General features: G+C 38.9%; 1 protein-coding gene across 4 annotated transcripts in view; it reads right to left on the reverse strand.

Moving 5' to 3' along the window:
- Positions 1 to 14,562, reverse strand: part of SLCO1A2 (solute carrier organic anion transporter family, member 1A2) — a 139,373-nt gene that overhangs the window by 40,962 nt on the left and 83,849 nt on the right. Inside the window, exons 4-5 of one of the 4 annotated variants that reach the window (XM_011969466.1) lie at positions 7,981 to 8,122; positions 3,719 to 3,851 (exon numbers count right to left, since the gene is read on the reverse strand). The exons of 1 other annotated variant lie outside the window; for it this stretch is intronic. In XM_011969466.1, coding sequence (XP_011824856.1) covers positions 3,719 to 3,851; positions 7,981 to 8,122 — 275 coding nt within the window. Of the gene's footprint in view, positions 1 to 3,718; positions 3,852 to 7,980; positions 8,123 to 8,625; positions 8,834 to 14,562 lie in introns of all 4 variants that reach the window. 2 more of the 4 variants (XM_011969468.1, XM_011969469.1) reach the window with 2 other exon arrangements.

Below are 14,562 nucleotides of genomic sequence, written 5' to 3' on the forward strand. Positions count from 1 at the left end.
TTGTATTTTTAGTAGAGATGGAGTTTGACCGTGTTAGCCAGGATGTACTGATCTCCTGACCTCGTGGTCCGCCCGCCTTGGCCTCCCAAAGTGCTGGGATTACAGGCCTGAGCCACTGCGCCCAGCAACACATAATGCTGTTTGATAGCATTTTACCCACAGTAGAACTTCTTCCAAAACTGGAGTCAATCCTTACAAGCCCTACCTACCAATACTTACAAGCTTTATCACCTAACTTTGTGTAATCTTCTAAAACATTAGCTGTCATTTCAACAGTGTTCGCAGCATCTTGATCAGTAGTAGATTCCATCACAGGAAACCACATTATTTGGTTGGTCATAAACAAAAAATCTTCATTTATTCAAGTTTTATTATGAGATTGAAGCAATTAAGTCACATCTTCAGATTCCATTTTAAATTCTAGTTCTCTTGCTCTTTCCACCACATCTGCATTGACTTTCTCCACTAAAGTCTTGTGACTTCCTTCACTAAAATCTTGAACCCCACAGGGTTATCCAAAAGGCTTTGAGTCAACTTTTCAAAATTCCTGTTAATGTTGAGATTTTGCCCTCCTCTCCTGTTTCTATTGGAATGTGGAATAGTGAAATCTTTTGAGAAGGTTTTCAATTTATGTTACTTAGATCCATCAGAAGAATCACTATTTATAACAGCAATATCCTTACAAACTGTGTGTATTAAATAGTAAGACTTGAAAGTCCAAATTACTCCTGATTCATGGGCCACAGAATGGATGTTGTGTTAGCAGGCATGAAGACAACATTCATCTCCATGTACATCTCCATCAGAGCTCCTAGAATGTCAATTAGCAGTAATATTTTGAAAAGACTTCTCCCTATGTCTGAAAGTCCGAGGTGGCATCTTCTTTCAAAAGAAGGCTATTTCCATTTTGTGAGGCCAAGGCAGGCAGATCACCTGAAGTCAGGAGTTTGGGACCAGGATGGCCAACATGGTGAAATCCCGTCACTACAAAAAATACAAAAATTAGCCAGGTGTGGTGGTAGGCACCTGTAATCCCAGCTACTTGGGAGGCTGAGGCAGGAGAATCGCTTGAACCCAGGAGGCAAAGGTTTCAGTGAGCTGAGATCATGCCACTGCATTCCAGCCTGAGCAACAGCATGAGACGAAGAAGAAGAAGAAGGAGGAGAAGGAGAAGGAAAAGGAGAAGGAGAGGGAGAGGGAGAAGGAGAAGGAGAAGGAGAGGAGGAGGAGGAGGAGGAGGAGGAGGAGGAAGAAGGAGGCTGTTTCATCCACATTGCAAATCTATTTAGTGTAGCCACGTTCATCAATTAACTTAGCTAGATCTTCTGGATAACTTGCTGTAGCTTCTCCATCAGCACTTGCTGCTTCACCTTGCACTTTTATGTTATGAAGACAGCTAAGATCTTTCCTTAAACCTCATGAACCCACCTCTGTTAGCTTAAAAATTTTCTTCTGCAGCTTCCTAATCTCTCTTAACTTTCGCAGAATAGAAGAGAGAGCCTTGCTCTTTTGGATTAAGGGAATGTTGTGGCTGGCTTAATCTTCTGTTCAGACTATTCAAACTTTCTCCATCTCAGCAATAAGACTGTTTCACTTTCTAATCATGTGTGTCTTCCTTGAAATAGCACTTTTTCTTTTTTTCACAGCTTGGTTAACTAGTTGGTGCAAGTGGCTTCACTTTGGGCCTCTCTTGGCTTTCCACTTGCCCTCCTCGCTGAGCTTAATCATTTCTAGCTTTTGATTTAAAGTGAGAGATGTGCAACTCTTCTTTTCACTTGAACACCTGGAGGCCACAATAGAGTTATTGTAATAATTGGCCTAATTTCAATATTTTTGTATCTAGGGGAATCAGCGGGCCCAAGGAGAGGGCAAAAAATGGGGCAATGGCTGGTCAGTGGAGCAGTCAGAACACACGCAACATTTATTGATAACGTTCACCATCCTAAGACTGGCACAGTGGCTCACGCCTGTAATCCCAACATTTTGAGAGTCTGAGGCAGGCAGATTGCTTGAACCCGGGAGTTCAGGACCAGCCAGGGCAATATGGCAAAATCCTGTCTCTACCAAAAAAAAAAAGAAAATACAAAAATTAGCCAGGCATGGTGGCACGTGCCTATAGTTTCAGCCACTCGAGAGGCTGAGGTGAGAGGATCACCTGAGCCTGTGGAGGTCGAAGCTATAGTGAGTGAGATCACATTACTACACCCTACCTTGGGCGACACCATAGCTCTAAAAAAAAAAAATACATAAATAAATAAATCACCATCTTAAATGGGCATAAGTTAGTGGCACATCAAAACAATTACATTAGTAATATCAATGATCACTAATCACAGATCACCATAACAGATACAATAATAATGCAAAAGTTTGAAATATTACAAGAATTATCAAATGTGACCCAGACACAAAGTGAGCACATGCTATTGGAAAAATGATTCTAATCCTCAACATACGGTTGCCATAAACCTTCAATTTGTGAAAAATGCAATATCTGCAAAGTGCAATAAAGTGAAATGCAATAAAGCAGGGTATGCCAGGATTCAAAACTAATAGAATAACATTTACTTAGAAATAAGGAGGCAAGGCTGGGCCAGGTGGCTCACGCCTGTAATCCCTCATTTTGGGAGGCTGAGGTGGGCGGACTGCTTGAACCCAGGAGTTCCAGACCAGCCTGGCCAATTTGGGGAAACCCCATCTTTACTAAAAATACAAAAATTAACTGAGTGTAGTGGCACACACCTATAATCCCAGCTACTCAGGAGGCTGAGGCAGGAAAATCACTTGAACCCGGGAGGCAGAGGTTGCAGTGAGCCGGGAGATGGCACCACTGCACTCCAGCCTGGGCAACAGAGTGAGTGAGACTATCTCAACAAAAATGAAAACAGAGGCCAAGGCAGGCAGATCAGGAGGTTAGGAGATCGAGACCTTCCTGGCTAACACAGTGAAACCCCCATCTCTACTAAAAATACAAAAAATTAGCCAGGCATGGTGGCGCGTACGTGTAGTCCCAGCTACTCGGGAGGCTTGAGGCAGGAGAATTGCTTGAACCCTGGAGGCAGAGTTTGCAGTGACCCGAGATCGCGCCACTGCTCTCCAGCCTGGGTGACAGAACGAGAGAGACTCTGTCTCAAAAAACTAAATAAATAATAAAAACAGAAAAACAGAAAAAAAAAAAAAAGAAATTGAAAGCAAATAGAAGAAAGAGCTAAAAGTTGTAAGTGCTTGCCTCTGGAAAGCAGTAATAAGTGACAAGGGAGAACTTTTTGTCAATATCAGCCTTTTTGTATAGTTTCTATTTTTATGACTTTGTACATAGTTATTTTTGTAAAAATTAAAAGAAAAATCAGTCTTCAGACTGGTCTGTCCCTTGGTGACCTGCAATTAAGCAGAACCTCATTATAATTAGAAGTATTTACATGGTCCTGAGAAGGGAATAATCCAAGTTTCGGCCGGTCCTGAGAATCTTTTCACCAGACTCAACTCCACAAGAAAAGGTGTCAAATCCCCATTGTGTAAATTGACAAAACTGACTACATAAGTGGAAGTGAGGCAGCCAAAAGCACCAAATAGACAGATGGAACAGAATGTGCGTCTTCCCCTTCCCATTACAGTGCTCTATGCTGTTGGAAAGCATTGCTCCTTGAGAGGATAGTGCGAGCTTCATTTCCCGCCAGTGAAATTTGACCACCCAAAATTATCAGACTGGAATACTTACTGGTTCATGAGGAAATGAGGTAGTGATTTTAAGAAACAGCCTAAGCCCATAACCACACATCCAATGCCAATCATTATAGGTCTATGCAGTTTGGTTCCAAAATAACTCACAAATATAATCAACAAAAGATTTCCTAGGAAAAATTGAGAATAATCATTTTAAAAAGTATGAACAAAGTCTTAATTAACAGCCTCACCTGATCATTTACATTCTAGCGTTTACTGCATAACAACTATCTTAAATACTGGGATTTGTGCTAGGGTTGTATTAAATAATAAACAAATATAACACAATCCCTGCCCCGAAGAAAGGTTCTGTTTTGCAAATGTAGGCAGATACAGAAACAGATATCTCTGAAACACCAACATTTATAGAGGGGAGAAGAAGAGAAGCCAGTGAAAGGGACTAAAGAATGGTTATGGGAAATTTGAAAGGCTCTATTTGTGACTATCTAGACTTGGGAAATGAGGTGCAAAAGAAGGTGTCAGCCTGCATGTGACCTCTGGCCTCTCTCTCAGTGCCTACTCCATAGAACATTATCATGTTTTCCTATGCCCAGAAAGAGAAGCAGAAGTCAAATTTAGATAGCTGAGTGTTTTGTAACTCATTATTTAAAAATACTTTCATTTTGGTCTACATGACCAAGACAAGGATCTATTTTTTTTTCTACTTCTTTCCCTAGATCAGACAATGTAGTTAAGTAAAAATTAGTAGACCCCCCCCAATCCCACCTTCTACCGGGTCTTCAGTGAGTCTGGATTTGAGGAATAAAAATGGCAATGAAAAATGTATCTCCATGTCTTAGGATGAAGCTTTAGAATAAATTAAGTAATGGGGGAAGGCCCATCTGATGGACAGATCCTTGAAGAGTGTGGAGTAAAGATTTGAAATAAACAAATATATGAGTAAGTTTTTTGCCAACCATACATTTTTTAATTCAGTAAATAATATCTACCTTGCTCCCACTATATATAAAGAATGCCTCTGCAATGACTCAAGATTATAAAAATTTCAAAAATTTTTTTCCTCAAGGAGTTAATAATCTTCTAAGTGGTGTATATTTTGAAAACTTTTCTTTCCATCTATATTTTTCTCTAGTCTGCCCTGTATGTAGAATATACGTCCATTTGTACATTATTTTAAATGGAGAGTGCCCCACCCCAATAACTATATCAGCCACATTGGCCTCTCTAGATTTCTAAAATCTATTGCCAAAGCCACCAGTGTTGAAGGGAGTGTCTCCAGAGGCCACTGTTTGAAATTCATATCTATTTTTTGAAAGGAGAAGAAAGGAAGAACTTTCCTTCTTCATGTAAGAGTGAGTTCGTGTTTTAAACTGCCTTGCTCTGTCAGGAAATAATTGCAACGAGAAAGCATGGAAAAGGTAAGTAATTTTTTTCAAAGGTATGGAGAATGCTGCCTGTAAAACTGACTGGGGAAATGTAAGCTAAGTGGTATGTTTATTGGCATTTATAAATTTCACACTATTTCTAATCTTCATCATTCTCCTCAAGTTATCTATCACCACCCACTAGTGGTAGAAATTGTTAATATTTTCTACGTTATCAAGAAATTTGGGGCAATCGAACATGAAGGCATTTGAGTTTTCCACCTGAAGGCCTTACCACCTTCCTTCAGTTTGAGAGGTTGGGGTGCCCATCTTACCATCTGACACTAAACACATCACCAGGGCACTGCCATTTTCTTCAGCCACTTACTCTAGTAATTAAAATCTCTCATATATATTTTAAGCCTCTCTCTCAACTAGACTTTAGCCTACACATATTCTCCAGTTTCTCTCCAAACTTCCCAGAACATTCATCCATATTCATAGATTCCACTTTTCCCCCTCCCTAATCCCCTAACATCGCTCCTACCTTCACTGCTCCCTAGCTTCTAAATTTGCTAGTGCCCTGGCAAAGACCATCAGTTATCTCCATATTATGCAACCCAGGGAATCGTTCTTCATTCTTATCTAACTGGATACTTCTAATGCTTTTCACACTGCTAATGCTTTATTTTTTTCAAATTTCTACTCCTTTGTCTTTCATAATACTATTTTCTCCTGGTTCCCCCTCTTGTTTCTCTGACCATTCCTTCTCTTCACATTGTCATAGACTCCTTTTCTTCTACCTGTGCCTTAAATGTTGTGCAGCTCAGGATCTATTCTTTGTCCATTGTAATTATCACCCTATATCCTCTCCCTAAATAACTTCATAAATTCTCTCTCTAGTTTTAGCAAACGCCTACTTACTTGCTAATCAATAGCTCCAGCCCAGATAGTTCCCCAGTGCTTCAGACTCACATAACTGCAATGTGAACATTGTCACCAACGGTCAGCAATAGAAGCTACAGATATGTTCAGATGACAATATGGCCATTGCAAACAATTTAAAATATTGACACAACAATTACTTTAAAATTAGTAACTTTTTAATTTAATGGGTTGATTAAAAGTATAAATATTACTATATAAAAATTTGTTTTAATATTTTGATAATTCTACTTCAATATAACTAGCTTCCTTTGCACCCATGTAGTTCTTTGTTGTGCAATTAAAATTATTATTCCAGGATCATACGGTGTTACAATGCTAAAAGAGTCCTTGACACAGAAAGGTTAATAACCCCTTCCGACCCTCAATGACACTCCCTCATCTAGAGGATTAAAAGGTAAATGCCATAGCAGGCACACAAAGCTCTCATTAAACCATTTCTCACCCCCGCCCATTTCTCCAGGCTCACATCCTAATCCTTTCCAATTTTATCTTGGCTAGTCAATGTTATCAAGCTAAATGTTGCTCCTCACATAGTCTATTACGCTGCGTCATTCTTAGGCTTCTTCTACTGGAATTTTCTTCACATTTGCTTAACCTCGTTTCTTCTCCTAGAAAACTTTTAGTCAACCTCTGAGAGTCTGTCTTCCCTAAATGAGTCTATGTTTCTTCTGTTTCTGTAAGACCTTGTATATATTTACGCTACCAAACTCACTTCATTCAATTAATGTTATCATTATCTGCATCTCTACCTTCCGTTAGATTATGAACTGAGTCAATTTGTGGGCTATACATGGAGTTAGTTCTAACTCTCTCACTGGGATCAGCACACAGGAGATACAGGGTAAGATCTAAGGGAGCTGAACACTAGTAGATAAGATCAAGAGTCACTTATTTCAGTTTTGCTTCTCCTCAATCCTGATTTTTTAAATATATTTTTATTAAAGGCAATTATCACCTTGAAGAAAGTGGAAGCTATTACAAAACTAGAAAAGAGTGACACTCATATTTCTATATAACTTTCTTCATGGAAGAAATCCTTCTTTCCCTCATTCTCCCTCTCTGTGGTCACATATTCCCAGTCATCCACAAAAATCAGAATCTACGAGTAGACTTTATTCTTCCCTAGAGGCTGCCTCTGAAATAAATTCAGAGAGATATAAAAGCAATCTTTTCTTCTCTCTGTACTTGGAAAAAAAAAATTGTTAACCTCCCAGACCAAATAGCAGAAAAATATTTGCATTTTCATTTGTAAGGGAATTTCCTTGGTCTCCAACAATATCTTCTACATCTTCTAGGTCTTCCACCTTTGTTTTTGTTGTTGTTGTTTGTTTGTTTGTGTTTGAGATGGAGTCTCACTCTGTCACCCAGACTGGAGTTCTATGGCAATCTCGGTTCACTGTAAGCTCTGCCTCCCAGGTTCACACCATTCTCCTGCCTCAGCCTCCCGAGCAGCTGGGACCACAGGTGCCCGCCACCTTGTCCGGCTAATTTTTTGGTGTTTTTAGCAGAGACGGGGCTTCACCATGTTAGCCAGGATGGTCTCGATCTCCTGACCTCATGATCGCCCATCTCGGCCTCCCAAAGTGCTGGGATTACAGGCATGAGTCACCGTGCCTGGCGGTCTTCTACCTTTGTATCTTCTAAATACAAAGATGGAGCCCTTAGTTTCCCTTAGGGTTATCAAATGATAGATTTAAATATAAATACTATAAATACTCTGCTACTCGTGCTACATAACTAAAAACTATTAGACTAAAAAGAACAATGGTGAGATATGTGGCAATATTTAGGTGTTAATACTAGGTAATATTTAAATGAATTATTTCCAAGTATATTCTGAGCTTAGCTAATCAATCAGTTTTAGAAAACATCCAACTCAGTCAGATTAAATGACCTAAAACAGCAAATAAGGAGAATAAAATTCAGACATGCTCCATAGATAAGACAAAATACAAAAAGAAGAAATGCAAAAATAATTCATTACCAATCTCAAAGCTTCCATTAATAAATCCAACTAGAGATGTTGGGATGTTGAATTGTCTCTCTATTTGTGTGAGCATGGAATTCATATAAGATCCAGATAGGGTTTTGGATACAAATGCACATGTTATTGCCAACAGAAACATCTAGGAAAAAAATATAAGAAAACATAGAAAAATTTATTTTTAAATTGTATACTTGCCATCTGTTGACAAAATGCCTTCCACCATAAGACTGATTGTCTCCAACTTAAGTAACCTTTGAATTTGCAAGAAACTGTAAAATGTAGTCTGTTCCCCTTGTCTGTCATACTGTGATTTATCTCTGAAAACTCAAAGTGACACTAATTTTGTAGGCAGTTGCAGCCTCAATATTGTATAAGCATACTGGTACATGCATAGAAACAAACAGTCATTCTAAGTAATACATAGCTGATGATTTAACCAGGTCTTCAGAACTACAATGATATCTAAAGTACAAAAGAACCCATACATATACTGTAATGAAAAGAAAGAATGCAGAATTATACAAAGACATTATTTCAAATACATTTAAGTTCTCTCTGCAAAACAGTAGGGCCCCAAAAAAATGAGGGCCCCAGGGTCTCTCATCCTGAGAGACCATTTGACCTACTATCTAGCTAGATTACCTTGGCCGACCCCACTCTTTCCTGTTCTTGCTTGCAATTCTTGGTCAGAAACATTCTGCATTCTCAGCAAGGAAGGAAACATCCAAAACAACCTGAGTTATGTCCTCATTCTTCCCATAGTAGGATGCTCTGCAACCCTTGAGCTCAGCAATCCCAGTTGTGTCTAAGGCATGTAAGCCCAGGACACAGTGTTTTCAGGGTTTCTCAGCTGCAGTGTAAATGGAGGACCACACAAAAATGAGACTCCATTTATTTTGGGAAGCTTTCCTGAACCTTAGAGAATCAGCTCACATGGACCCTTGGCTTCTGTTTATTCTTATTGCCTGCCTAATATGTATACTATAAATTTCCATATGTTTTATTAATCATACTTCCTATGAATTGATATAGTTCTAGGAAACAGTGAGGTTGATGCAATCCATAACAACATCAGGGATGAGTTCACAGATAGAACCACTGTAATCACCAGGAGCTACTATGGTTTTACTAAAAATATGAATGGTTAAAATTCTGATAGGTTTATTAAATTTAAAAAGATAGCTTTTAGTAAGAGGTTTTAAAACAGGAGCACTGTATACTGGTAATACTATAGTTAGGTAGATTAATTACTACTTCAAAATGAACAAATTATAGATTTATGTCAACTTGAATGGTAGTCTTCAGTCACATGCCATAGGGATTTTTGCTTGGTCCTATTAAAGATATTTTCTGATGACATTTGCTTCCTGGGAGACCATTTGACCTACTATCTAGCTATCATGCTCAAATTCTTAATATTCTCACACCTTCCACCTTCCACCTTCCACACCTCCAGTCTTAAGCCAATCACACAACTTATTTTCTACCTCACATATTCCTTTCAAGTTAACTCACAACCTTTTCTGTTTCTCAGTCTCCAACCCAGTCACATGCTCTTTCTTTATGCCCAGTAAATGATATCAGCAACTTCACCTGCAAACTTACCTCTGTCCCTACCTTCTCTAATTTGCCTATGTCTTTAGAAAGATTGGTGTCCCTTTCCTGTACAATAAAATCCCTCCAATCTTGCTGTTGAATCCATTCTTCCCATTTCTGAGATTCTAATTCATCCATATCGCTCTTTTATCTCACTTTTTATTTACTTATTTTTTACTTCTTTGAGACAGTCTTACTCTGTCACCCTGGCTGGAGCGCAATGGCATAATCTTGGCTGACTGCAACCTCCACCTCCCAGGTTCAAGCAATTTTCCCTCCTCAGGCTCCCAAGTAGCTGGGGCTACAAGTGTGTGCCACCATGACCAGCTAGCTTTTGTTTTTTCAGTAGAGACAGGGTTTCACCATGTTGGCCAGGCTGACCTTGAACTCCTGACCTGAGGTGATCCACCCACCTTGGCCTCCCAAAGTACTGGAATTACAGGCAGGAGCCACTGCACCCAGCCTTTTCTCTCTATTTTCAACCTCACACTCTATTGCTTGATTGCTTCTTTCCCCACTAGCTTATTAAGATAGCCAAGATAATTCTTGTCTTTTGAGGGGGAAAAAAAAAAAAAGTTCCCTCAGCCTTGATGGATAGCTACTCTAGCTACCACAAAGCTGTTTAGAATAGTCTAGACTCATTGTCTGTACCATTTAACCTTCCATCCGCCCTATAGTCTGCTATAGCCTGGTATTTCTTGAAATTACCTCCATAAAAGGTCATAAACAACTTTCTTATTCCCATATATCCCAAATCCACAAACTATGTCTGAATTATCAGCTTACTTCGACTCTCAGTCATTTGATACTGTTGATCTCTCTTTTCTTCCTGAAATTCCCTCCCCCATGCATACCTGTATCTCTGACTAACTGCTAGATTCTTTCTACTCAGTCTTCTCTTATTTGGTCAACACTTAAAAGCCTCTGTCTTGTATTCCCTACCCTTTTGCTATGCATGCTCTCTTTAGGACATCTCATGCCCATCCATGCCTTTAACTACCACACGTATGATGAAACCTCTCATATGTATGAACAGTTTAGCTCAGACAATTGAAATCCTATTTAGTCTCCTCTAGCCTTGTGTACCTCCAACCTCTCTTTCACATGCCACCTCCAATAATTTGGATCGTAATTTTTTTTGTTAAATGAATTAATAAAATACATAGTTAGCATGTGATTCTACTTCTTAAAACTTTTCAGTAATTCCCATAAACAAAAATCTCCGATTTTTAAGATAGTAAACAAAGTCTCATCTATATTTCAGTATCATCTCCTGTTGCTTGTCCTTAGACACAATGTTCCACTTCTAGCTGTGTTAATTAACCATGCCATTTTATAGTTCTGTGCTTTTATATAATATTCCTCCAGTTATAATGCCTTTTTTCCCTTTGTTCGTCTGGTAAATATATAATTCATTTTCAAGAATCAGGTATTTTATTACTTCTATTGTGAAGCCTCTTTTGCCTCTGTGCTCCCCAGTTAAGCCCTAACTATTCATTCACTCTTTATCTTCCCACCCTACTGTGTGCCTAACTCCGTTACAACCTCTATTACAGTGCACTTCATTTATATAAGTTCCTCTTTATTTATATGTCTGTAAGTTCCTCTCTCATTATTCTGTGAACAAGTCAGAGACAGGAGCCGTATGTTATTTACCCTTGTGACTCTGGTGCTTATTAAGTGCCTGACAAATAGCAGGCACCCAATACAAGTTTATTGAATTAATGACAGAGTAAGTATCAAAACCATCTTGAAGAAATCAGAGCTGAGAGTAAAATGAAATTGAATAAGATTAAATACAGCGTTTTCATCCATCTGGGCTGCTACAACAAAATACCCTAAGCTGAGTGGGTTATAAACAACAGAAATTTAATTATCATAGTTCCAAAGACTGGAAAGTCCAAGAGCAAGGCACTAGCAAATTTGGATTGGCTGATGCCTGTGAACTCAAAAGTATCTGAGACAGTTCTCAATCAATTTAGAAAGTTTATTTTGCCAAGGTTAAGGATGTGGCCACAACACAGCCTCAGGAGGTCCTGACAACATGTGCCCAAGATGGTCAGGGTACAGCTTGCTTTTATACACTTTAGGGAGACATAATATATCAGTCAGTACTGTGAGATTTACATCAGTTCAATCTGGAAGGGCAGGACAACTCGAAACAGGGGGTTCCAGGTCATAGGTAGTTTTGAAGTTTTAAAATGTGCTGATTGGCAAGTGGTTGGAAGAGTTATTATCAATAGAAAGTAATATCTGGGTTATATTAAGGGCTTGTGGGGACCAAGGTTCTATCATGCAGATAAAGCCTCTAGGTAGCAAGCTTCAGAAACAATAGATGTAAATGTTTCTTGTCAGATTTAAAGTCTGTGTTGATGTTAGTTCTGGCTGGTTTTTGCTGAACTCCAAAAGGGAGGAGGGTACAATGAAACGTGTCTGACCCACCCCCCTTTCCATCATAGCCTAAATTTGCTTTTCAGATTAATTTTGGAATGCCTTTGGCTGAGAGGAAGGGTCCATTCAGATGGTTAGGGTTCTCAGCATTTTATTTTTGCTTTATATTCTCCCTCTTCCAGCTAAGATTTGCCAGAGGCAACAACACTATCTACCAAATTTTTATTTCGGCTCATACCATGGTCGGGGTGGCATGGCTGCCTGCTTGAGATCCATCCTGTCCCTCGGTGGGACCCCCTATGGCCAAGAGACTCAGAGTCAAAAGACTTATAGCAAATTAAATGTTCTAAGCCAGATAGGAATGGACATGGGCAAGCATTTATTACCCCTTAATTTTTTTCAGTAAAAAGCCAACAAACAAAAAACCAAAGGCCAGGTTACAAAACTGACTTATCTTTAACTTCTATGCATCGAGCTACTATAATCTTGGTTTTAGTTATGGACTTACAGCAATTAACTACACAAAACATAAGCATTGTTCTGAAAAAATTTTTTTTAATATATACTGGCCGGGCACCGTGGCTCACATCTATAGTCCCAGGATTTTGAGACCAGCCTGGGCAACATTGCAAAACCCTGTCTCTAAAAAAATACAAAAAGACAAAAAGCTAGCCAGGTATGGTGGTGCATGCCTGTAGTGCCAGCTACCTGGGAGGCTGAGGCGTGAGGATCACCTGAGTCCAGAAGGTCAAGGCTGCAGTAAGCCATGATGGCGCCACTACGCTCCAGCCTGGGTGACAGAGTGAGACCCTGAGTGAGTCTCAAAAAAGAAATAAATAAATGACAATAAAATTTAAAAATACATATCTGTCTGCACAACTCATAACTGGGAGTCTTATATCCCGAAGGCTTTGTCACAAGGTATCTTTATCCTCTCAGTAGTTATTTTCTTTTAATTCTACAAAAAGCATGACATTCTTTATGATTGGGCTGGATGAAAAGATGCCACATAATAGCTCAGTAGGCAAAAAATTTTGTTTTACCAGCTGTTTAGGCATCTGTGTATCCATCCTTGATTTGGATGATCTGAACAAATTCACTTCCTCAAACCTAGCCCTTACAATCTCTCACATCCACCTCTTCCACAGCAGTCCTTAGGCCTAGAGGGAGGGTGCTTGTATAGTCTTAACAGAAGGGCATTTACAGTGAAAAACAGATCGGGCTCAGTGGGATGCCAAACGAGAGAGATTTGCATCTCTAGTCTTGAGAATACCATGATTCCAATTTCCTTGAAAGTAAATCAAGGAGAGATAAATAACATTAATATTTTGACAATCAAAAGAGTATTTGTGTGTCACAATGGAAAACAGAAGCTATTTCATGATGGATTCAACTAAAAATATGAAGAAAAACTATAATCTGCTATTCTTTAGAGGATTATTATAGCCAAGAAATCATTCATGAATCAATCTGCATTCAAAAACAAAGGTCGGGGCTGAAATCTAGTAACAAGTGTTAAACTTCTCCTTTGAAAAAAATGTTCTCTCTCTCTAGCCCTCCTTTTCTATTAAAGACAAATTATAGTAAGACCGATTTGTGTGTAAAAATAAGTTTTAGGCTTATTATACTTGGCCTGACTATTTGCATAAAGTGCAGCAAGAAATTGAATGACCATATAGGCTCTTTTTAAGTTGGCTTTGCTGGAAATTTACCTGAAAATATGTTATTCTAGTCAAAGGCTTGGTAAAATAATCAGTGTCTCCAATTGTCCTGTTTTAAAACAAAAGACTCTTACTAAACTTATGCAAATAACTATATTGTGATAAAACCAGAATACTCACGGTTTCCAAATTTTGGAGAACTTGGAGAGAAAGGTAAATTTGTTCATAAAAACATACTTCACCCAATTGCTCTAAAGAATAAATAATTTAAAAGAAAAAGATTCCCTTGACTCTTTAACCAGAGCATCAGCCTTCCAAACAACATGTCCTTTGTTCACCTTGAATTGCCATTCACATGCTAAGCAGTTCTTGTCATATGAGAGCTGTTTATCAGGCACTGTAGAATCTAGCAGCTCCTCACAGTTAGAGTCAGCCCTAGGGGAAAAAGAATGCTCTCTGCTTATAAGTATCTCCTCTTTGCATCCTCAGGTAGCAAGACCCTATGTAAACAATTTTTAAGTTATTATGAAACTCTTTGGGGCACCATTATTTCCATTAGCAAAGGAGTAGCTTCAGTTAACATTCCATAACAAGGCCGTAAATGTCCCTCAACGGGAAATTCTCTAGTCCAGTATTTGTCTTTGGGAAGTGCTCCCAGTCTTTTACCATAAGCCCTAATAAATGCTCCACACGGGGATATGAAGTGGAGAATTGTTCCCCTCTAGCCCTTCAGCTTCTACCATACATTCTGTAGGCTCAGGCAACCTTACTAGTTTCCATTTAGTGAGTCCAATTAACATTCTTCAAAGGGAACATTTACATGACTTCAGTTTCATAGTACTTGATAGGAGAAACATCCCTCAATCAGATACAATACCAATTTTCACAAGACATTTAGGTAAAGGAGTTAAAATTACCTGACACACAGGCT

This window comes from Mandrillus leucophaeus, unplaced genomic scaffold (assembly GCF_000951045.1).
Source record: "Mandrillus leucophaeus isolate KB7577 unplaced genomic scaffold, Mleu.le_1.0 Scaffold892, whole genome shotgun sequence".
NCBI classification, from domain to species: domain Eukaryota; kingdom Metazoa; phylum Chordata; class Mammalia; order Primates; family Cercopithecidae; genus Mandrillus; species Mandrillus leucophaeus.